The following is a 22778-nucleotide window of genomic DNA, read 5'->3' on the forward strand; positions in this document are numbered from 1 at the left end:
TTTATGCAGTATAAAAGAAACCACAGTCATTTGGACTATAATTTGTTACCTCTCATTTAAAAATAAACAGCAGTTTGTTCTGAAACATAATTTTCTGATGGCTTATGCAGAGTACTTTAGATCATGAATTTGAAAATTATCTTTGCACATTCTCTTTATGTTTATACTGTTATGAAATGTGCGATGTTCCCTGTGTTAGGTCTAGTGAGCTTAGCAAAGATGCTGCAAGCTGAAGTAACAAAAACACACAGTGCCACCACTGTTCTTTCTCTTTATTAATTAGACATAATATTAAAAGTTAATTTAAAGTAAGTGTGAGTCTTTATGTCAAGCTAATTACCTCTTAGTTCCAGCTCTGTAGTTAACACCAAGCATGTTACCTAGAATGGTGAACAGTTCCTTTAAATACATTGTTTTAGCAGATTTGAACTACTTTATATTTCTGTTTTATCTGGATTTGTCTGGCTAAATTTTCAATCCTGTAAATTAGTGTTGTTGGGTTTTTTTGTTCTTTTTTTCCCCTTCAGGCATACTTTACAAAGGGAGTGGGGAGAACCAGTTTATCTCTCTCCAGCCCCCTGTGATTTCCACTGTTATGGGGAATGGACGGCGTCGAAGCATCTCGTGCCCCAGCTGTAATGGGCAGGCCCAAGGCAACAAGCTCTTGGCACCGGTGGCTCTGGCATGGGGTATTGATGGAAGCCTGTATGTGGGAGATTTCAACTACATCCGCCGTATCTACCCATCTGGCAATGTCACAAGTATCATGGAGCTGAGGTGAGGCTCATTTGTATGGGTTTTGTAATGCGCTAGACAGTTTACAAAGTCTGTCATGTATTATGCAACAACATATTAATTTCAAGATTTAACTGTTAACCCTTGAATTTATTAAACATAACTAAACTTGAATCTTCATTTACGCAAACGGATAAATAAAAAACTGCATATGCATCGTCCACATTTTTATAAGAAGAAGCCACATACTGTACCCGACCCCAAAAGTGTGAACGAGAATATGGATCCCACATTTGTTCGGCGTGGAGAGGGAGACTGAAAGGGCATGGTGGACAGATTTTCAGTCACACAAATCTTTCCCCTGGCCGTAGAAATTTGAAATCTTTTACCAATCCATCTCCATAATTAGGAAAGACATCCTGTCTTCAGCGTGTAATTGGGATGATTTACGCTCTCATGCCAAGTTGGCTTTTCACAGCAATGACTCTGATTCGGCCAGTTGGCTTATTTCAGAGTAGCAGATGTTGATTAAATGTACATTGGACCGTCACCCTCCATGAGACACATACATGACAAACATATGAAAACTGCCTTAAGAGGACCAAGGTCACCACACTGTTGGCAGGTGGTGTTCATGCACTGATTTGGGAGTTAATATTAGGGTTACAAGGGTGAATGATTCTTTAAAATCTAAGATGAGCAAGTGGTTTGGGCGAAAAAAGAAAAAAAGCCACCAGAAATGAGTCAATATACCTGCACAGGTATAGTTTAAGACAGCATAGCTGTTGTGTTGGAAAGTATAAAATAATATAGATGGGAAAAACGTGTAATGCAGTAAACAAGCATGCATGCTCAGCAGCCCGTCACTAGATAAATAATACTTTAAGAAATGGTTTATGACTCTAAGCAACTATTTTACTCTGTTTACGGGAAGAGGAGCATAAAACACTACACTGAAGACTTGTGTTAGCCTTATTAAATTTAGTCTGACATAAGGAAAAGCAATGTCTGTGTTCACAATAGATGGCAGTTGCAATACATAAACCGCATAAACCAGTGCAGCAGGTGAAAGTCCATGTTTCTTTGCCTAATGTGTGGTATCATTCATAGCTTGGAGAAACAGAAGCAGCTGAGTTCGCTTATTTAGAATTTGCTGTTCTCTCTCAAGCATTCAAAAACCAAAGTGGGTTGAGTTTCCGCTACGTGTCATGCAAGTTTCCTTGGTAACAGTACAAAAGTTATTCCCTCAACCTTTTTAAGTAAAGTGCAACATCTGTGTTGAGATTCTGCCTTCAGCGGTCAGTGTAGCAAAGGGACAGAATCAATATTTCAATATGTGAGGTTAAAATTGAGAAATCCAGTGGTAATGGAGGATGATCGCAAGAGTGCACGCTTTCCTCTCTGCGTCTACTTTCTGCCAAACTGTCACTGACTTTCTCTAGTGGCTTTGTTGACTTCAATGAGACTACTTTGCACTCCTGTTTGTTTGTCTTTCTTCCTCTAGTAGACTGTGTGAAGAAAAATGCTATTTTTAAGCTTGTTTTAGTGCAAATCTTGCTTTTAATTAGCAATAAAATAGTCAAGCCTGATTCATTCCTATGATTAAGTAACAAAAAAAGAAAGAATAATTGAGTAAAAACTTGAAAATCAAACTATCCCTTCAAGATGTACCAGTTTCATTGTCTTTTTCCTCTTTTTCTGCTTCCTTTGCATCCTATCATAGAAATAAAGACTTTAGACACAGGTAGGTGTATTGTCTTAGTGCATGTTTTGTTGTTTTCTTTCTGCATGTCATCATCCTTGTAAATATATGAATAACCTTCCCCTTTACAGTCGTCTTTAGCAGCAGTGATTATCATGTATAATTGTAACAGAACAATTATAGCTTGATTACATCTCAGCAAGATAAAGAGTGCACCGACTGTCAGAATTAGTGATTATTGACATAGTGTAAAACATTCAACTTTCATGCAAGTAATCACTACGTGTGACGCAGTCCAACTCGGAGCGCTGCAATAAACGGTATCATTGTGAAGCTTATGATTACATTTCCATCTGACAGATGTTCTCTTGTAGAGGGACTTACACAACTGCTTTGTATTCCTGATTAAGACAACAGCACTCTATCAAGCAAAGCTACGGAACACATTTCATACATTCCACTGGTGTAAGAGCAGGATTATGGAAAATGCGTGTGTGACTTTTTATATGAATTTAAGATTAATTTGCTTAACTCACCTGGTGGGCTTTAATTCTGTTTTACTTCTTGAATTCAGATTCGCTGTGTTTCTCATTTCAAACACTTGGCAGAGAGAAGGAGGGATATGTGGAATGGCATTTACAGATAAACCTAAAAAAAAGAAGAGAGAGACAAGAGTCGGTTATAAATAAGGTAAAACAAAAAGGCAGTGAAGGGAGCATAGAGGCAGAGTGACGTGAAAGTCTTGACACCACAAGAGCTGCTGAATACTGGATCAGTCAGACAAATCAGATTGCCTGCAGAACAATGCCAGCTACCAAGAGTTTGTGATAGTTTCATCAGAGGATGACTACCACCTGCGCTTGCACCTGGGACAGGTACGGTGAAACTTTTGAGCTACAGGGGAAGATGAATAATTTGAGAACAGACACAGTCACTGGTTAATCCTATAGTCAAGCAGCAGCTTTTTTACTGTTGATGGCCTTGGCACAAATGATACAATTTTATCACAAACACTGGGCAAATCCTTCACAACTTACATTTTTAAAGGAAATGACCAAATAAGCTTCACACAGGTAATATTTATTATATGACCGTTTGATTGGGCTGTATAACACCATACTGGTGTCTCCGTTATTACGCCCACCCCCTGAAGATTGACTGTAAAAGAAAGGGTTACTAATGTTTAACTTGTTGAATTCTTTATGGAACTTTGATAGCAGCCACCTATTTAGGGCATTTACTTTGACTCATAATAGCTGTCAAATTTTACGACTCCATCTTCATCATTTTACAAAGATGTTTCATTGCCACATTTATTTTGCCGTCACATTATCCACTTCCATTGCCGGCCAGCATTGAGAAAGGTACCATTAAGCTGGAGCACAAGCAGAGAAGCCATGTTTACGACTGCGCTGTAAAGCACTCGCTTTTTCATGTTAACTGCCTCTGTTGTATGTATCCATCCTGCCTTAACTGTAGTTCTTAAATATGTCGAGTTTTTTAAAAATGTGACAGTAAATCACAGTTTTGATAGCTTCTTTTTTAAACTATAAATACCAGTCGATAGTGTGTTGTAAATTCGTTTGATTCTTTGTCCCATTATGTGACAATTGAATGCAAATAGAAACAAGAATTCATTAGTAGTTGCATGTTGTTAACATAAGCCAGTCATTTCTGTATTTCCAAAGGCTTCTTCCCACAGGGGAGTGATAGGAAATGAAATGATCTGCTGCACAAGTTGTCAATTTGTGCTTTGTACACCGAAACCCCACTGCAGTGGTATCCTGTTGAATTTTGTTTGACTCCCATCTATTCAACCTTCTCTCTGTTTCCACTCTTTCATCCTCAAAGGCTCTGCTCTTCTTTCACCGTTATGGAAATTTCTCACAGTTTCTTGCAAAATTCAGAATAAACATTGTTTCTTGCTACCATTTACTTTACATGCACATGACAATTTTTGCTATCTGGGTCTTAAGGTTTGTAATTTATGCAACAACTGGACCGAACAAAGTTACACTTAATTAGGAAATGAACACTCTGTATCACTGGTACTAATTAATGCCACTACACTTAAGATATATACTTTAATGTACTGCCTCTTGGATGTTCTGAAAGTACTTTCTACCTATACTGCATATACACCTATGCATACAGATGAAACGACTTGAGAAATTCACTGTGCTTTTCATATTATTCTTAACTCTTAATGGGGGGGGGGATTTTCAGAGAGAAAAATCTGGCTAAATTTCATCAGGGTTTGCTGAAGTTTAGAGGTAGATTGAGGTATTTCAGATATTAAGGCTTCGATCACATTTTAGGAGCAAATTGTTGCCATTAAAGTACAATCTGGCTGGACTGTTAGAAAAAGGCTTTTAAAGAAAAAACCTTTCTCCAATTACAGTATATAACTGAGTTATCATCTTGAATGCAGTAACAACCCAGCACACCGGTACTACCTGGTGACTGATCCAGTGAGCGGCCAGCTGTATGTGTCGGACACAAACTCCCGGAGGATCTACCGACCGAGAACTTTGGCTGGAAGCAAGGATCTGCCGTCAAACGCAGAGGTGGTAGCGGGAACCGGCGAACACTGTCTGGCATTTGATGAGGACCACTGTGGCGATGGCGGCAAAGCTCCAGAGGCCTCTCTCATTGGACCCAAAGGTATAATTTAAAACTAATGAAGATACTGTATTCAAATGAAGGGGCTGAACACATTGATGAGTTTCTCATTCAGGAGTGGCATCTGCTAGATTTAAACTTGTGCTTTGGGCTCTGTGCCAAGAACCGGCTCACTGATTTTAATGAATGAAATTTGGTTGCGATTCATGTGTTATCAATTCAGATTACTTCCATACAACTAAGAAAAACAGAGATGCTTTGTTAATTAAGGCTCTGCACTGCTGCTCCCAATCAAAAAAGTTGTTGCAGAACTGGTTTTGAATATTTGTATATTGCTTTTAAAATCCTTAGAATTATTACTTTGTTTCTTAAAGAGGCTTTTTTTTCTCCCACAAAAAGCTCCTGCTGTCAGAAACCCACTCTACACAACCTGTTGTCCACATTCAAATATCACATGGTCATTAGTGGCGTGATTGCTCACTTTTCCATAAATTCTTCTGGAAGAAAAGGCAAGGATGAATTGTTGTGCACTAGTCGTTGCCCGCTCTGAATGCCAACTGCAATAGCTCAGCTTCAGCTGGGTGATAAAGGCTTGAGCGGAGGCAATCTGAGGGAGCGACTCTAATGATGGAGTGGGTGGAAGCCGGGACCATAGAAGAAACAGCAGATGGCTCCTTTTTTTCTCCTCTCAGACATGTGCTGAACTCTGCTCAAATGTGACACTTTTCATCTGTCTGAGAATCTCAGACTGTCAAATAGCCAGCTCCCAAGGATTCACCGTGGGCTCCCTCGGCTCATCAATGTTTTAGCAGAAAGCAATCTTGTGCAGACCTAGCCACAGGTCAAACCAAATCACTCACCTTCCATAGAAGCTTTTAAAGACTTCATTGAAAAAGAAATAATACTCTGGAGGTAGAAGTGAAGTTATAGTATGTTCAGACCGGTAGAAGTCCTTCAGAAAACTATAGATCATGCTAATTACAACATCCTGAAATCTCAGAAATTAAATTTAAATTGTAAATAGAAAAGCGCAGAACATTTAAATCTCTGAATGTGAGGTATGGCCGAGGTCTCATATTAAACAGCACAGTGGCATGGAAAGTGATGTGGAGGCTTGCATAGTCTGTTAATGTATTTTCCCAGTTTGGGACAAATGGTTATTGCAACTCCACACTGGCTTGGCTCCAGCTTACGACTCTGAGCTGACTCTCAATCACCGAGACAATTTAGTCCACAGTTGTCACCGAGGCAACTGCCTGTCTTTCACCTCTTTCATCCAAAACTGTCTAAAGCTGTCATTTTCATTCCCCTGCTTATTTATTTCTCAAATGGTGTGCAGATTGTTGATGATTGCCGACGTAAAAAAAAAAATCTCCACAAAGCACCATTCATTGACATCCCTACCTCCCGAGGTCTCTTTTGGACAGGAGGGTTACAAGACAAGGCAAAGTGCATATATACCGTATGAATACAGCCTTTCCCACTTCTGCCTGTGAAATTATTTAATAGCAGAAAAGCAGACTGTGAATTATTGATGGCTTTGCTTTTTGCAGTGACCTGAATAATGGGAAGGCAAGCTTGACACATGTATCCATCGTGTTCTGTCCACTGAGTCATGCAGGCATAGATGCAGCGTATCTACCATGTTTTTTTTTTCCTGTTATCACAAGCTTTTTCCTTTTTCACTTCTCTTCTCCATTCTCTCCCTCTCACCTGTTTTCAACAGGCATTGCAGTGGACAAGAATGGGCTGATTTATTTTGTTGATGGCACCACAATCAGAAAAGTGGACCAAAACGGCATCATCTCCACTTTCCTCGGTTCGAATGACCTGACATCGGCTCCCCCGCTGACCTGTGACAATAGCATGGACATCAATCAGGTGACTTAAACACAGAAGTGCCAGCCGGTTCTTAGTATGACCAGTATGGGGCACCCATCATTGTACCCCTTCAGTATAGTTACTGACATGTGTTGTTTGACTGCTCTGTATGATATGCTGTATAACTGCATACTGTACATGCACTATGACTACTGGTTTTCAAGAGAGCGCTCTGTACAAAGGCATGTTTCCTTTGCCAAGGGCAATTCTTTGTGTGTGTCAGTAAGCAGGACTAAGCAAAAATTATGAAGCTGTGTTTCATGAAAACGTGTTGTAGAGGTGGAGAATAAGAAAAGGACACATTCAGTTTTTGTGGAGAAAAATGTGAAATAGGGCATTAGCCTTGGCAGTGTCCTTCTTCTTTTTTTTTTACTTTTTTTTTTTAACCTCAGCATCTATATTATTATCAAGAATCCTCCAAACTCTTAGGTAAAATAGCTTTTTTACATGCAGCTCGCTCTTCCTGGAACCTTTTGCAATTAAATTTGAAATTGCAAAAACTGCTCTCTTTCAGGGAATGGAAATCATTGCTGTGGAAAGTGTATGCACTCTTCTGGCTGCTAATATTTGGTAGTATATTAGAATCTGGATGTTTTAGCATAATTCATTTATTATTTGATGGCATTAAATCAGTCTTATTTGTGCTGGTGGTTTTAGATTGCCACTTAGGCTGTGTCTGTTTTTCACAGATGTAATCTTTAAAATTATTCTTACTGGGAACTTTCTTCATGGTTTAATAATTCTGTTTTTGTTTTATTCTGCAGTTTTGAGTTATTTTGTGTCACCTGCTCTGTGATGTGGTTCTGTAACATTTTAATTACAGCATCTTGGTCAGGAGACTTGGATAAAGAGGAGACTTTAAATATATGTACAGTTCCCGTTTATACAAATCAAAACAGTAAGATCAGTGGAATAAATTTACATTCCTAGAACACCAACATTATGAGGTGCTTGCTGAAGAAAGAAAGAGAAGAAGAAAATGCTCCTGTTTTCTGGCTCTCTCTCGCTCTCTTTGCACTCAATCCAACACGAGCAGAGCATTTTCTCTGAAAGCACAGGAGGAAAATGTGTGCTAGGAGGAGGATGGGATTTTGCAGGAAGTGGAAACATGAAGTGTTTATTGAAGAGATGAGTTTTCAGGTCACGGCAGAAGATATGGAGGGAAGAATAATTACTCAGTTTGGGGGGCTTGTTTTGATGTGGCTGGAGCTGAATTAGTGTTTAGTGTTCCACTAGAAATTCTCAGCATTGAGGACACTTACACCGCACATGATAATGAAGCAGCACTCGGTAGCAGGCTTGCTGCACATAAAACCTTTTCTTTGGCAGTACCTGAGGAGGGCCGGCTTTGTCCGACAAAATTTACTGCCTACCCGGGGTGACATAAAACCAGCACCCTGTCCCTACGCAATAGGTTAAAGAATTACAATACCATGACACCTCGTGTGCAGATTCCCTTGCTTAAACATTAATATCTTTTCTCATCTGGCTCCTTTATTTATGAAGAAAAATAAAAACCCCAAAAAAGCCTTTTATCATATGAAAATACAGGCATTCACATCCTCTTCTATACCCTGCTTCTGCAGAAAGTGAATTCTGAAGCGAACTACATAAGCAGCCCGAGATGTGAATAGAAGAGTTTTTAGAGAACCAGTAAGCAGCAGATTGGTAAAGCTAATGGTTCAGGAAACAACTTTGTGGGTCCATGACACTGTCCATAATAGAGTCCTTTGAATTTGACCTGTCTACTGTTAGTGGTTTCTTGCAAGCCAGCCCAAAGTGTTTTCTTCTTGTTCCTTTTAACTAACCAGATTTACATTTTGATTAGATTCCTAATGTTTTAATCTAGACCGGCTTACAAAAAGGCAGAGTACAAGGCTACAAACCAAACATGGCAATGGAAATTATCTACATTCACAACCAAAATAACTCCAAGAACAGATATCGCAAGTGGTGTCCTATTAAGAGGTTAGATAATAAGAGAAACACATTTGAGTTTGGGAGAAAATAAAATGGCGTTTAAGGCAACTTAAGAACATTTTTAACATAAACAGAAGAGAAAGCAATCAGTGTTTATGTACACGCGTGGGTGGTGAACATGAAGCGGGTGAACATAAAAGAACATGGGGACAAAGGATTAAGCTTGTCACTTTTTGCTAATTAACCAAGTCATTTGGTGTAAGCCAGTAAAAACATGGTTTTGGCGAGACTGTGTGATCTTCAGGCATCCAAGCTAGAGAAGTGGCTCAGTGCAGTTTTACTTCAGGCAGCCTCAAAGGCATCATGTTTTATTATTAATCACCCTGTGGAAAAGCACAATTCAGGAGTGTTTTGACAGTTTTAATGACACAGTTATGTATTTGAAGGCCAGACCAGTCATTTGTGCTGTTATAAATAAGCTTTTTATTCAATGACACATTTCTGACAAGGAGACTGTAATGGCTGGCTGTGGTTTTACAGTAGTTTTTGGATCATTATATAAACCTATTATTATTGCAAGACATGGTTAATAATGATGTCACTTTAAATGTATGAATTATTTTTTAATTTTATTTATATTTAATCTGCTATATTAAATTCATTACCCAGTCCCAGGTTGAAGAGCTCAGAGCTAATGTTATATCCCTTAGGTATTCATTCTCCTGGCCCATTAATATCATATGGTTTGTTCCAAGTTTGGGGGGAAAAAAATAATAGAATGAGAGCTAATCCTTCCTGCATCAGCGATATATCTTAAAATCATCACCAAAAAGCTGATTAAAAAAGTATATTTCAGCTGTGTAGATCTAAAACCCTTTATGGGAAAACGAGGTGATGTCACTGTGTGCTGAATGCAAAGGGGTGTCACATAACTACAGAATTGCACAAATGTATTTTCTGCTAGGACATCATTCTTTTTGGACAATACCAACCATGTAAACTTAAAATTCGTTTTACTGAACAGTACTTAATGTCCACATGTAACTCAGTTTAAGAGGCTCATCAGATTTGCTTGACAGATGGTCAAATATTTTCAGAAATGCCCTTCCCCTACATCTTTTCACTATCGATTTATGCACTGCTGTGTCTGTGCAACTTTCTGAGACTGACAATCCGCTGTTCAAAGCTAACTGTTTGAAGGTCAGAAAGAGGTCGGGGCTTCAACTCCTTTTTATCTAAGTCTTCATTCTTGGTACAACTTCGGCTCCTAATTAGAACAGACTCGAGAACTTTTTTATTTAGTGTGTGTGTGTTGGCATACCAAGAATTCTTTGTGGCTTCAATCTGCTCCTGACACATACTGTGAAAAACATACATAAAGTGCATTCTTATATACAAAAGAAAGATAATTACTATGGTAAGAGCAAGGAAGTAACACTATAAATGTCAATGGAGAGAAATTGTCTGAAAATGTATACTGATGTACTGATGGGTAACATTGTCATTAAATGGGCTAATCTACTGATACCTGTATTTCAGGTGATTTTGGAGTGGCCCACAGACCTAGCAGTTAGCCCAATGGACAACTCGCTGTATGTTCTGGACAACAATATAGTGCTGCGCATTTCAGAAAATGGTCAAGTCAGCATTGCAGCTGGCCGACCTAACCACTGCCCATTGGCTGGACTGGAGCGGGGAGTGGCTGGTGGTCAGAGGGCACAATTAACCCCTCTAGAATCCGCTGTTTCCATTGCCATATCTTACCATGGTACCATCTACGTAGCAGAGACAGATGAGCGAAAGATGAGCAGGATCCGGAAGGTTTCTGTGGATGGTGAGATAACGCATTTGGCCGGGGCTCCCTCCGACTGCGATTGCAAAAATGATGCCAACTGCGACTGTTACCAGACAGGGGATGGTTATGCCAAAGATGCAAGGCTCAATGCTCCATCTTCTTTAGTGGCAGCTCCAGATGGAACACTCTACGTGGCAGACCTGGGCAACATCCGCATCCGGGCCATCTCTAGAAACGGGCCAACTTCCAGTGCCAATACATACGAAGTGGCTTCCCCTGATGCCCAGGAGCTGTATGTGTTTGACAGCAATGGTACCCACCAACACACTGCAAGCTTGCTGACTGGTGACTTGAAATATACTTTCAGCTACAGCACAGAGAATGACATCACAGCTGTTACTGACAGCAGTGGCAACACTCTGAGAATTCGTAGGGATCCCAATCGCATGCCGGTGCGTATCGTCGCACCTGATAACCAGGTGATCTGGATGACCATGAGCACCAACGGTGGATTGAAGACACTCACAGCACAGGGTCAGGAGCTGGTACTTCTTACGTACCATGGCAATAATGGGCTGCTGGCTACAAAGACATCAGAGATTGGCTGGACAACATTCTACGAGTACGTATGATAGCAATTGGCAAGAACATTTTGTGGAAACCTTTCTGTGATTGCTATATTGAGTTGGGTTGCTTTTAATTAAGCTTTCAGAATATGGAAACAGCCCATAATTATGATTACACACAGTTGTAATCATCATGAAGTAAAAGACAAGTATGTTTGCCACATATGTTCTTGAATGTGTGTGTAATGCTGTGCATGGTCTCTCTCATCTCACAGCTTAGTACAACTTTACTCTATAATTGGGAACCACAGTTACCTGCGAACTGCTTTAGGGTGCACATTTAATTGAAATCTAATTATAAAATTTGCCTCAGATAGCAAAATAGCCTAGTTTGACTTCAGTATCTCATTGCAAATTAAGTGTTTTATTCTTTTACTGAACCGTGTTTAATGATGTTGTAGGTGACAGTAGTGATGGTGACATTAGTGTGTTGGGTTAACAGGCACACTTTAAAAGCAAAATGACCTGCACTGTATTTCATTATTTATTATTCCATAATGACCGGGCTTTGTTTTGGTAGCATGGGCTACCAGAGATTGATTTTCTTTCTCCCTTGTCTAATTTGCTGTCATGTCACATTATGCCATGAATGATATCCTCACTACAACTAAAAAAGCAGAATTCAGTTAAGATTATAATGGCACATCAATCATCCAAATAATTGAATTCATTACAAGTCTCTGTAATTTTTTTTATATGAACGTGATAGCTGATGAGATGTGTCACTCTCCCATATTAAATATTTGGATTTTGCCTAGGGTTTATACAGACATGCCTTCACTTATGCTCAGGAAATTGAACATGTGACATTTTAATTACAAGAAAGTCGATGGTTTTACTCAACGAGCATAAAAGAGCTGATAATTGAATGCACTGTGGCACTATGAGAGCCCTCATACATATCAATGCTTTGTCATTCGATGTTCTTTTTGTCAACCAGCTATGACAGTGAAGGACGCCTAATGAATGTGACGTTTCCCACTGGAATGGTGAATAACTTGTACACGGACCTATACAGCGCTTTGACGGTGGATATTGAAAGCTCCATGACAGAGGAGGAAATCAGCATCACAACAAATACCTCAATTGTCCGTGCCTTCTACACTTTGGCTCAGGGTAAGGCCTCGAATCGCATCATCCCAGCTCAGTTGGCTATTTTGTAAGTTGTTATTTGTCATTGTTCCAGGGGTCGGCGGGGCCATGTTGAGTAAGCTGAAGTCGTGTATCATTACGAAAGCCTGACAGACGACAGTGTAAATGATTACTCTCTCAGTGTGTGGGTTTGGGTGTCAGGGAGATGTATCAACCTTGTAACTAAGTGGTTTCTGCGCTCCGCCTGAGCCAGATGGCCCAGTTATTTTAGCACGTCATCCATGATCGTTCTTCATTTTAAAATGTACTAATTTGAAATGCTAAGAACTTGTAGCATCTTCACAGACAACCATTGATCAACCCAGAAGACTGTTAGCATCAGTTCCAGTGTGTAACTGCCTCAAAAGTTTCACTTTTTGTCTACTATCAACAGACCAGTGTAGAAGTAGCTACCAAGTGGGGTATGACAATTCGCTCAGGATTACCTATGCCAACGGGATGGACACCCACTACCAGACAGAGCCCCACATCCTGGCAGGCGCTGCCAACCCGACTGTAGCCAGACGCAACATGAGCTTGCCAGGGGAGAGTGGGCAAAACTTGGTAGAGTGGCGCTTCCGCAAAGAACAAGCCAGAGGGAAAGTTATCGTGTTTGGACGCAAGCTGAGGGTATGTTAAGGCTTTTCTTTAACTTTTTTTTCCCTTGTAGCACGTTTAGATAATCCAACCAACTTACTTATGCAAAATCCAGATCAAACTGTCCAAATTCATATTGGTGCCTGTGTCTCTGTCCTTATTATAACCTTGGAAAATATTTCTGCACTCTTTTCCTTCAATAGAGATTTATCAGTCACAACATTTACCCTGATGTAGAGGGTTATCAATATTCTAGTACTGTACATGACTCCTCCTTTTCTTACTCCTGCTTCCTAGAATCTGACACGGGTCTTATGATTTAAGGCACTTCATGAACTTAACTTGGGTGGTTACTTTGGCTCACGGTAATTTTTTGTCTCCACTGAATTTAGGAGGTTGTGATTTAAGTGTACCTGAACGATCGCCAAAGTGTCTCTCAGTTTAATGAGCCTCGTGAAGGAGGTGTTAATCTCTGTGACAACTGTAGTAAAAAAAAAAAATCTATGAATACAGTTTAAAGAGCCATCCTGACAAAGACCAGTGATATCAAATCAAAGTATTTGTTCTTAAATTTGTACTGTTGTATAATCAGTCCTCATTTGTTATTTTCAAGCATCAAAACTATATTATCACTAGTTTTAGGAGAAGTTTTATTTATTTAGAATTTTTTGGTCTAACCCAATTTTAACTTGATTTTTTTTTTCACCCCCACAGGTGAACGGACGGAACATTCTTTCCGTTGATTATGATCGCACCCTAAGGACAGAGAAAATTTATGATGACCACAGGAAGTTCCTCTTAAAGATTATTTATGACACCGCAGGACATCCAGTTCTCTGGGTACCCAGCAGTAAGCTGCTCCCAGTTAATGTCAGTCGCACAAGCAGTGGGCAGATCAGTGCCCTGCAGAGAGGTCCTACCACTGAGAGGCTTGAGTATGATAGCCAAGGCCGCCTGATTTCCAGGGTGTTTGCTGATGGGAAGATATGGAGCTACACCTACCTAGAGCAGGTAAGAAAATAACATGACTAGAGGAAGCAATATGTAAGATGCATTGTACAGCAGGCTTATCTGCATATATCACTACAGGGCGAGTCAAGCCCCTAACATAACATTATTTTACAAGAAAAATCAGCTACAATTTGCCAAGTACCAGAGCTTATTATAGAGGGACTAGGCAATGAGTTTGTCGTTTATAAGCTTTAGAATTAAAAATGTCCAGTTGGTTTCCCTGCACAGGACAATCTGGCACTTCCATCTGTAACTACCATCCTATAACTCAACCCAGTCATCAAAATTCTGGGAGCAAATAGACATGAAATGACTTAGTGATACTGCATTCTGGATAGAGTCAATATGCAATAAAACAGTATACTCTTTAAATTGCTGTCTGTCTTACCAAGGTTCCACCAGTGAAAAAAATGCTGGGAGGCAATATTTATGTTTAATATTGTCCACAGTCTCTACAGTAGCAGTAACAAAATATGTACACTATTCCAAGGCCAGTGCTCAATTTTGCAATGTTAAAGAAGTTATCTAGAAATCACTGGATTCATCAATTGGGCAAATACCTTTAAGGAATTCAGCTTAATAGAATTTGTGTGATCTTGCTAAATAACAGACAACAATTACATACCTCTCTAATACCTGAAACCTTCTAAAACTCTACACCTCACCATCTGACTCCGTCTCCACTTGCTAAAATTACAGCTGGGTTACCAAAAACAAGTTGAATTCTTGTAAGAGTGTATTTATCACATATTAATTGGCAACATCTAAATAATGCATACACTGCGTTCTAATGGTTTATTAATATGTTCGGTTGAAGCAAACCTGAACACTCAAGTTGCTGTGGTGTTTAAATTCTAAGAATGTGCTTCATTGATCAATACCAATACATTATGAGCAAACTCCATCTTAAAGAGTGTAATTTTGCATATGTATATTATGAAAAATTTACTGCAAGAATTAAAAATCTAACCTTTCAAGTGGTGCATGTCAAACAGGAAAGAGCAACTCGGTGCTATATCGTTCTCTCCCTTTTTTCCACATAAATATTCTTTAGTTGTTTTGCAGTGTTTTTAAAATTGCAGAGGGACGTTCTGCTACAAACATATGCAGAGATTTTTCTTAGCAGTCGCTGGCTGCATCCTTGTGTTGCGTGACCTGGAGCGGCCATGTCAACACTCTGACACAAGTAACACAGGAGGCTCAGGGAGCACAGGAAACCTCAGTGTAGCAACGGATGACTGGGCTTGACAATTTAACAGAAAAAAAGTGGTAAATGCTTGGAAGGCAGGCCAAACTCCTAACTGCATCTACTGTAAATTAGCTAAAATAAGACTTTCTGGCTAAGAGGAGTTAAAAATAAATATTACTTCTATTTGCACAGTGAGTCATTAGCATGGAACTAGTTAAGGAGTCGATTTTTATTCATTTATGTATTTTACACTGTAAACATAAAGATTGTCACAGAGGTCTATGTAGTATTTTTATTACCTTTTTCAATAATTAGACAATAGGCAGTACAACTAAAAACAGTAATACTACTCAGTCTATACTTCATATCTCTAACTACACCCTGCTTGCACTCAGGATGTCTTGCATTTCAGAAATATTATCCAACTTAAGGAAATATTCCCTATTTTCTCTTTTCCTTTTAGTCCATGGTTCTCCTGCTTCACAGCCAGCGACAGTATATATTCGATTTTGACTCTCTCGACCGTCTATCTGCTGTCACCATGCCAAGTGTGGCCCGCTACACCATGCAGACCATTCGTTCAGTGGGTTACTACAGGAACCTTTATCACCCGCCAGAGAGCAATGCCTCAGTAGCGGTGGACTACAGTGAAGATGGCCTCCTGCTGAGAATAGGTCACTTTGGCACAGGCCGGAGAGTCCTGTACAGGTACCGCAGGCAGAATAAACTGTCAGAGATCCTGTATGACAGCACAAGGGTCAGCTTCACCTATGATGAAACAGCAGGTGTGCTGAAGACTGTCAACCTGCAAAATGAAGGTTTCATCTGCTCTATTCGCTACCGGCAAGTGGGTCCCCTGGTCGACCGGCAGATTTTCCGCTTCAGTGAGGATGGCATGGTCAATGCACGCTTTGATTATACTTATGACAGCAGCCTGCGTGTCACCAGTGTACAAGGCGTCATAAACGAAACGCCACTTCCCATCGACTTATACCAGTTTGATGACATCTCAGGAAAGGTTGAGCAGTTTGGAAAGTTTGGGGTGATCTACTATGATATAAATCAGATCATATCCACTGCAGTCATGACATATACCAAACACTTTGATGCACATGGACGCATCAAGGAAATCCAGTATGAGATATTTCGGTCACTCATGTACTGGATTACTTTCCAATATGACGATGTGGGCAGAGTCACCAAGCGAGAGATCAAGATTGGTCCTTTTGCTAATACCACCAAGTACAGCTATGAGTATGATGTGGATGGCCAGCTCCAGACTGTATTCTTAAACGACAAAGTGATGTGGCGCTATACTTATGACCTTAATGGAAATCTGCACCTGCTGAATGCAGGAAACAGTGCCAGACTTTTACCTCTGCGTTACGACCTGCGAGACCGCATCACCCGGCTCGGAGACATCCAGTATAGAATGGATGAAGATGGTTTTCTTCGTCAGAGGGGAGCAGAAATCTTTGAGTACAACTCTAAAGGCCTTTTGGTACGGGTTTATAGCAAGAGCAGCGGCTGGACAATTCAGTATCGTTATGATGGACTTGGCCGAAGAGTATCCACAAAGAGCAGCCTGGGCCAGCACCTGCAGTACTTTTATGCAGATCTGAGCTATCCGGCTCGAATAACACACGTATACAACCACTCAAGTTCAGAGATCACCTCACTCTACTATGACCTACAAGGCCACGTATTTGCTATGGAGATCAGCAGTGGAGAGGAGTTCTATATTGCTTGTGATAACACCGGCACACCTCTGGCTGTCTTCACAAGCAACGGCCTCCTGGTCAAACAGCTTCTATACACAGCATATGGTGAGGTCTACTTGGACTCTAACCCAGATTTCCAGCTTGTGCTCGGCTTTCACGGGGGCCTTTATGATCCTCTGACTAAACTGTTGCACTTTGGGGAGAAGGATTATGATATAATGTCTGGAAGGTGGACCATTCCAGATGTTTCTGCTTGGAAAAAAATTGGCAAAGAGCCAGTCCCTTTTAATCTGTACATGTTCAGAAATAACAACCCCATCAGCAAAGTCCATGAAGTTAAAGAATACGTTGCAGGTAAGATGTGCACCGGAAGCTGCTCGTGCTATTGCAACAATTGATCTTATTTTCATGATTGATGTTTCTGCCAAGCATTTTTTTCTGTTTATCAAGAAGCAGCAAGAAAAAGCAAATACTTGGCAGCTTTTCCTGAAAACATTGAATTGCCAGTTAATTTTAAATCTAATCCATAATCTGCTAAACAGCTGTGATGATTGTCATTGATCTGATGATCCAATTTAGCTTTATTAACATCTGAATATTGCATGTATATTCATATAAGCTATTAATTTATTCAATATGCAGTTTTCAAAAGCATCAAATTAGCGTTAAACATGTACTAAAGTGAGTACTCAAGAAATTCGCTCTCGCTAAAGATCAGTCTGAGATGGAATCACAGCAGCCATGACACCAATATGCTATCTCACCATATTAATTGTGGAAAATATCACATTTCTTAACCAGATTCAATTCAATTCGATTTTCAATTCAATTTTATTTATACAGTGCCAAATCACAACAGTTGCCTCAAGGCGCAGCTGATGATAAGTCTCACAGGGAGTTACAAATATCCTCTAGAATATTTTTCCCCAGGACCACATTTTGGCATCATGACACACACACACGCACTGTCACTGTGTCAGCACATTTAAACTATACCAGCCATACTCTTGCAGCTAGTTCATTTTCAAATCTTTAACTATAGTTAGAACTTTAGATTTTAACCTCAATTCATTTCCTTTTTTCAGATGTTAACACCTGGCTAGTAACTTTTGGTTTCCATCTTCACAACACCATTCCTGGTTTTCCAGTCCCAAAGTTTGACTTGAGCATGCCATCGTATGAACTGAGGAAGAGTCAGCTGTGGGATGATCTGCCGGTGGGTAAAATTAATGTCTCTCAGAAAAAACTGAACCCAAAATAAACTGAAGAGCGACTGAGACAAAACCTTTGCTTCTACAGATGACCAGATTACAAAAAAGGTGTTAGTTTTTTTTCCTCCCATTGTTTTCCTTTTACCTCTGTATTTTGAAGCTGCCATTTCCTAATTGGACTGCATTGCATTTCACAGAAGATCTGTTTTAATTGGGCCATATTTGCATAATAATAAACAGAAAATAAGGAAAAGTTTTCTTTGTGCTGTCTGAGTTTAGTTACGAGCTGAACATATTTTAAAGCTGTCTAATTTTCTAAATAATATTCTGGTGTCGCTACTGTTAAAACTACTTTTTGATGCTTGGCTCCTTTGGTCTAAGGCCTTAACACAAAAAAGTGTTGCAGTAAAATTGTCATGGGGGATTTATCTACTTTTGGCTTGAGAACACAGCTTGAAAACACCATTATCTTGGATGGGGATGAAAAACTCTCTGAAGCAGAGCAGTAGCTGGTTCTAAATGGCCTGGAGAGTCAGGTTCTGCCATGTTCAGGCATTAACGTTTCACTGCACTTTTCCTACAGTCTATCTCTGGGGTCCAGCAGGAAGTAACCAGACAAGCACACTCTCTCTTGTCATTCGAGCGGCTGCCAGAGGTCCATCTCAATAGAGGTCGGAGAGGTGAAAAGTCTTGGCTGTGGTTCTCAGCTGCAATGTCTCCCATCGGAAGGGCTGTTATGTTTGCCATCTACAAGGGCAGTGTCCACACTCACACACTCAACGTGGCCAGTGAGGACTGTATCAAGGTTGCATCAATCCTCAACAATGCTTTCTATCTAGAAGACCTCCACTTTACCATAGAAGGGCGAGACACCCACTACTTTGTCAAGCCAGGCCTTCCAGATGCTGACCTTGCTGCGTTACACCTCACTAGTGGACACAAGACTCTTGAGAATGGTGTCAATGTGACTGTTTCCCAGTCCACCACAGTCATGGACAGTCGAACTCGGCGATTTGCAGATGTGGAGATTCGTGCTGGTGCTCTGGCTTTCCATATCCGCTACGGATCCACAGTGGATGAGGAGAAAGCGCGAGTTATCGAGCTTGCACGTCAGCGTGCCCTGGCAGGCGCATGGGCCAAAGAGCAGCAGCGAGTGAGGGACGGTGAAGAAGGGGTTCGCCCCTGGACAGAAGGGGAGAAGAGGCAGCTTCTGAGTAGTGGCAAAGTTTTGGGATATGATGGGTACTATGTGCTTTCCATCGAGCAGTACCCAGAACTAGCAGACAGCACTAATAACATCCACTTTCTCCGGCAAAGTGAAATTGGGAAGAGGTAACAATACCAGGTGTACTTTCTGCCAAAGAGACTTTGTTTTGGTGGAGACTCTCCAGTCGACAGAAATGAAAAGCAACTTTAATTAATAGTTGCTGGTGGGTGCCCTGAGTGTTATTGTGTTTTTGTATAAAAATAGAAAAAAAAAAGAACAAAGAAAAACAAAAGAGGAGAAAAACAGAAGTAGTTAAAAACAATGCTGTGCATTGTGACCTGGACACTACAGAGTAAATGTTCAACTACGCTACGCCTTAACATGGCAGTTACAGGTCAGTTCCTCTGTAGCACAAGCCTTCTGGACTCTGAAACAGAGGAATAGTGGTGTCTTTAAGGAATCAGTGAGCTAATTTAGGTGTTTGGGTTTTTTGGTTTTTTTGTTGTTTTCATCAAGGAAAGTTGGGTCAACAAATTATTGTAAGAGCAGAGGAAATGTTTACATTATGCATATCTGCACTTCTCTAGAAGTACCAGGCTCGTGGGTGCAGTCCCAGAGCAAGCAGTGTCCTTGAGTATTTGTTTTGTTCTGTTTTGAAATCAGAGACTTCTGATTATAGAAATATTCTCACCAAACAACCACTATGTATACCAGATTTAGCACTGTAAACATCAAAATGTCTTATTCTTGTTGAGATAATTTTAAACAGAAAAAAAAAAGAAACGTGTTTAAATGCGGTACCTGATATTCATTGTGAGAAAAAAACAACAAAAAGAAAAAAAACAACAACAACAAAAGGACAGCAAAGGTATGAAGAACTTTGCCCGGTGGGACAAAGCACAGCTTTGTCTTGGATAGCACAGGGACACCACATTTTGTAAATTATGCAAGAGTTTTATGGCATTTTTTTAAGAAACTGAATAAATGTCTGTACTAGTCATCTTAACAGTAATTTATGTTGTGTTTATACATAAATAAAGTCCAGCTGATTTTTATTTTCGTTCTTTTAGTTTTATGTGAGACATTGATTCAAAAAAAAAATTATATATATATATCTATATATCTATATATATAGATATATATTTATTTAATTATTTATTTATTTTTGTCATTCTTTCAAATACCGCTAATTTGGGGCTTCTTCACAATGCTCTGTTTAAGTAAGTAACAGAAACCTGTGCATGTGGTGACAAGTATTTAGAAGTGGTGATGTATCTATAACTTGCAGTCAACTATTACTTCCACTAAATTTAATGTTTATTGGGCATAATGCCTTTTGACTTGGCTTTCCTGTCCAATGAATAATTCATCAACACAAATATTTCATGAACCCATCTCACATAAACAACAACAGTGGATACAAATATAGATCACATCCATGTTCTCGGTAGGTATCATTTTTTTGAATGTTAAATGCACTAATTAAAATGATATTGGGGTTCTTTCGGGTGTGTTGTTTTTTAGATTTCTGAAGTGAGACTTTTTTGATATTAAGGGTGTTCATTAGCAGTGTTAGGGCCAAGCTTTATCAAGGCGAGTTTGTTATTGACTTTTTTTGTCTGACAGTGTTTTAGTTCTAATTGTTAAAAATGTCAAAAAACATGTGAATCTACAAGAATCACTGTGCAGATATAGGTGAAAATGAAACTGCAACACATAATCAGACTACTACTAATCGGATGCTGATTTTGATTGATCTTCAGAAGCATTCCCAAATAGCAACATACATAAAGCACTAGTATTCCAAAATAAAATAAAAGCAGTGCCAAAACCCCATTAAATTCTCAAATTAGATTAATGATTTAAAATAAATCTTCTGAGCTACAAAGCCCTAGAAGACAAATGAAGCATTACTTTGAAGTCAGCTGCTCGAAGGCATTCTGAAGTATGTAAATTGATGAAGAAATTTTAAGTTTAATTAAGCTGAAGTATAGACAGTTGACTAAAAGTCTAGTCAGTCAGCGTCATTATCACAAAGGATAAATTTGCGTGTGAACATAAAAAGCTTATTTTCTCAAAATTACATTTAGGCTGTGATCACCTTTTCCGGTGTTTTTCATCAAAGCGCAGAAGAGTTTGGATGTTGGAATGTATAAGTCTGAAAATAACCCCTTCATATGAAAGTGATTTCTTTTTCGTGGTAAACTTCAAACAGCATTTCAAACCAAACGGGAGCCGAATATTCTTTGCTCAAAAGTTGTTTTACACTGTTGTTTTTGTCCTCCTCTCAGCTTCTCTGCTTCCCCCAGTTTCTTTATATGTTGTTGGGGGTTTTGTTTCTCCATTTAAAATATTTTATGACACACAGCCCAACAAAGGTGCATCTCTTTTAATGTTTCTCAGCACAAAATCTGAAATACATGCCTTCAAAGTTTTCATCAGAATCCCTTTGGGTATATCACACCCATTCACTGCCAACTTTTAATGAAATGTTTTATTAAAGTTCCCCTGTGAGCCATCGTCTGTTGTCCTTCACGTTGAAATTATAGTGAACTTATACGAATCCCCATTTGTTTTGATATATCCATACAAAGCATTTCAAACCACTGCTGAAAAAAAAAAAATAGCGGAATTCTAATGCAAACTTGACTATGCCAAATATGAAGTATTCAAATCTTTCATTCTCTTAAAAGCCCTCTGATGCTCCCTAGTGGTACAAAGCACATAGTTCAGAAAGTCATCCGGCTGACCTGCTTTATCGCAGCACACTTGTTATAACAGCAATTATTACTGTTCCTTCATAAGGATCAGAAATATTGTTTCTTTGAGATCCAACTTCAAATAATTTCTGAAATTCTAGCGATTAGTAAGCCAGATGTTGGGAGGGAAAAGACTCCAGGTTAATTTAAAGAGACATCAAATGGAATAGTTAAACTAGTAATATTAAAATGAACGCCAGTACTGCTGCAGTATCACACTGTGACCACACTGCCAGAGCAACAGTGCGGCATATCACTATGCAGTGCAACTAGCTCTACTTCAAAGGCTTACATAAAAGAGATGGCAGAACTTTGCAAGAACATCAAAGAACCAAAAGCATTGTGCAATAACCACATCAGAGCAACAGAGAAAAAAAATCAAGCATGTTTCATAATTCTTTTTTTCAGATGGAGGTAGCGGCATGAGATCACACCATCAAACATGAAATGATTTCACACTCTACATGTCCCCCTCTTGGATACCTGAAGATGAAACCAAAGATCATATGACACTTCAGTTTGACGTCAACGGGCTTGATTTATTTAGGTGGTTGATTTTGACTTTCAAGTGGCTCGGGGACTTTATATCAAAATAGCTGTTACAGTACTGAAGAAATATCTACAAGTATAAATTCTGATTCAAGTCTAGAGATGTAGGGAATTGAAGCAAG

At 39.5% G+C, this 22778-nt stretch overlaps 1 protein-coding gene across 9 annotated transcripts in view; it reads left to right on the plus strand.

Moving 5' to 3' along the window:
- The window catches only part of si:dkey-237h12.3 (teneurin-3), a 132780-nt gene extending 113145 nt beyond the window's left edge, over positions 1–19635 (plus strand). For 7 of the 9 annotated variants that reach the window (XM_042219461.1, XM_005919412.3, XM_005919415.3 and 4 more), the window contains 11 exons: positions 528–777; positions 2459–2479; positions 4869–5101; positions 6786–6940; positions 10400–11277; positions 12222–12397; positions 12807–13042; positions 13724–14020; positions 15673–17284; positions 18016–18146; positions 18725–19635. In XM_042219461.1, coding sequence (XP_042075395.1) covers positions 528–777; positions 2459–2479; positions 4869–5101; positions 6786–6940; positions 10400–11277; positions 12222–12397; positions 12807–13042; positions 13724–14020; positions 15673–17284; positions 18016–18146; positions 18725–19477 — 4742 coding nt within the window. In that variant the 3' untranslated portion in view covers positions 19478–19635. The remainder of the gene's footprint in view (positions 1–527; positions 778–2458; positions 2480–4868; positions 5102–6785; positions 6941–10399; positions 11278–12221; positions 12398–12806; positions 13043–13723; positions 14021–15672; positions 17285–18015; positions 18147–18724) is intronic. The other 2 variants (XM_005919414.3, XM_005919417.3) reach the window with 1 other exon arrangement.
- The last annotated feature ends 3143 nt before the right edge of the window (positions 19636–22778 follow it).

Source organism: Haplochromis burtoni, unplaced genomic scaffold (genome assembly GCF_018398535.1).
Source record: "Haplochromis burtoni strain Fernald_Lab_line unplaced genomic scaffold, NCSU_Asbu1 Contig_33, whole genome shotgun sequence".
NCBI lineage: Eukaryota > Metazoa > Chordata > Actinopteri > Cichliformes > Cichlidae > Haplochromis > Haplochromis burtoni.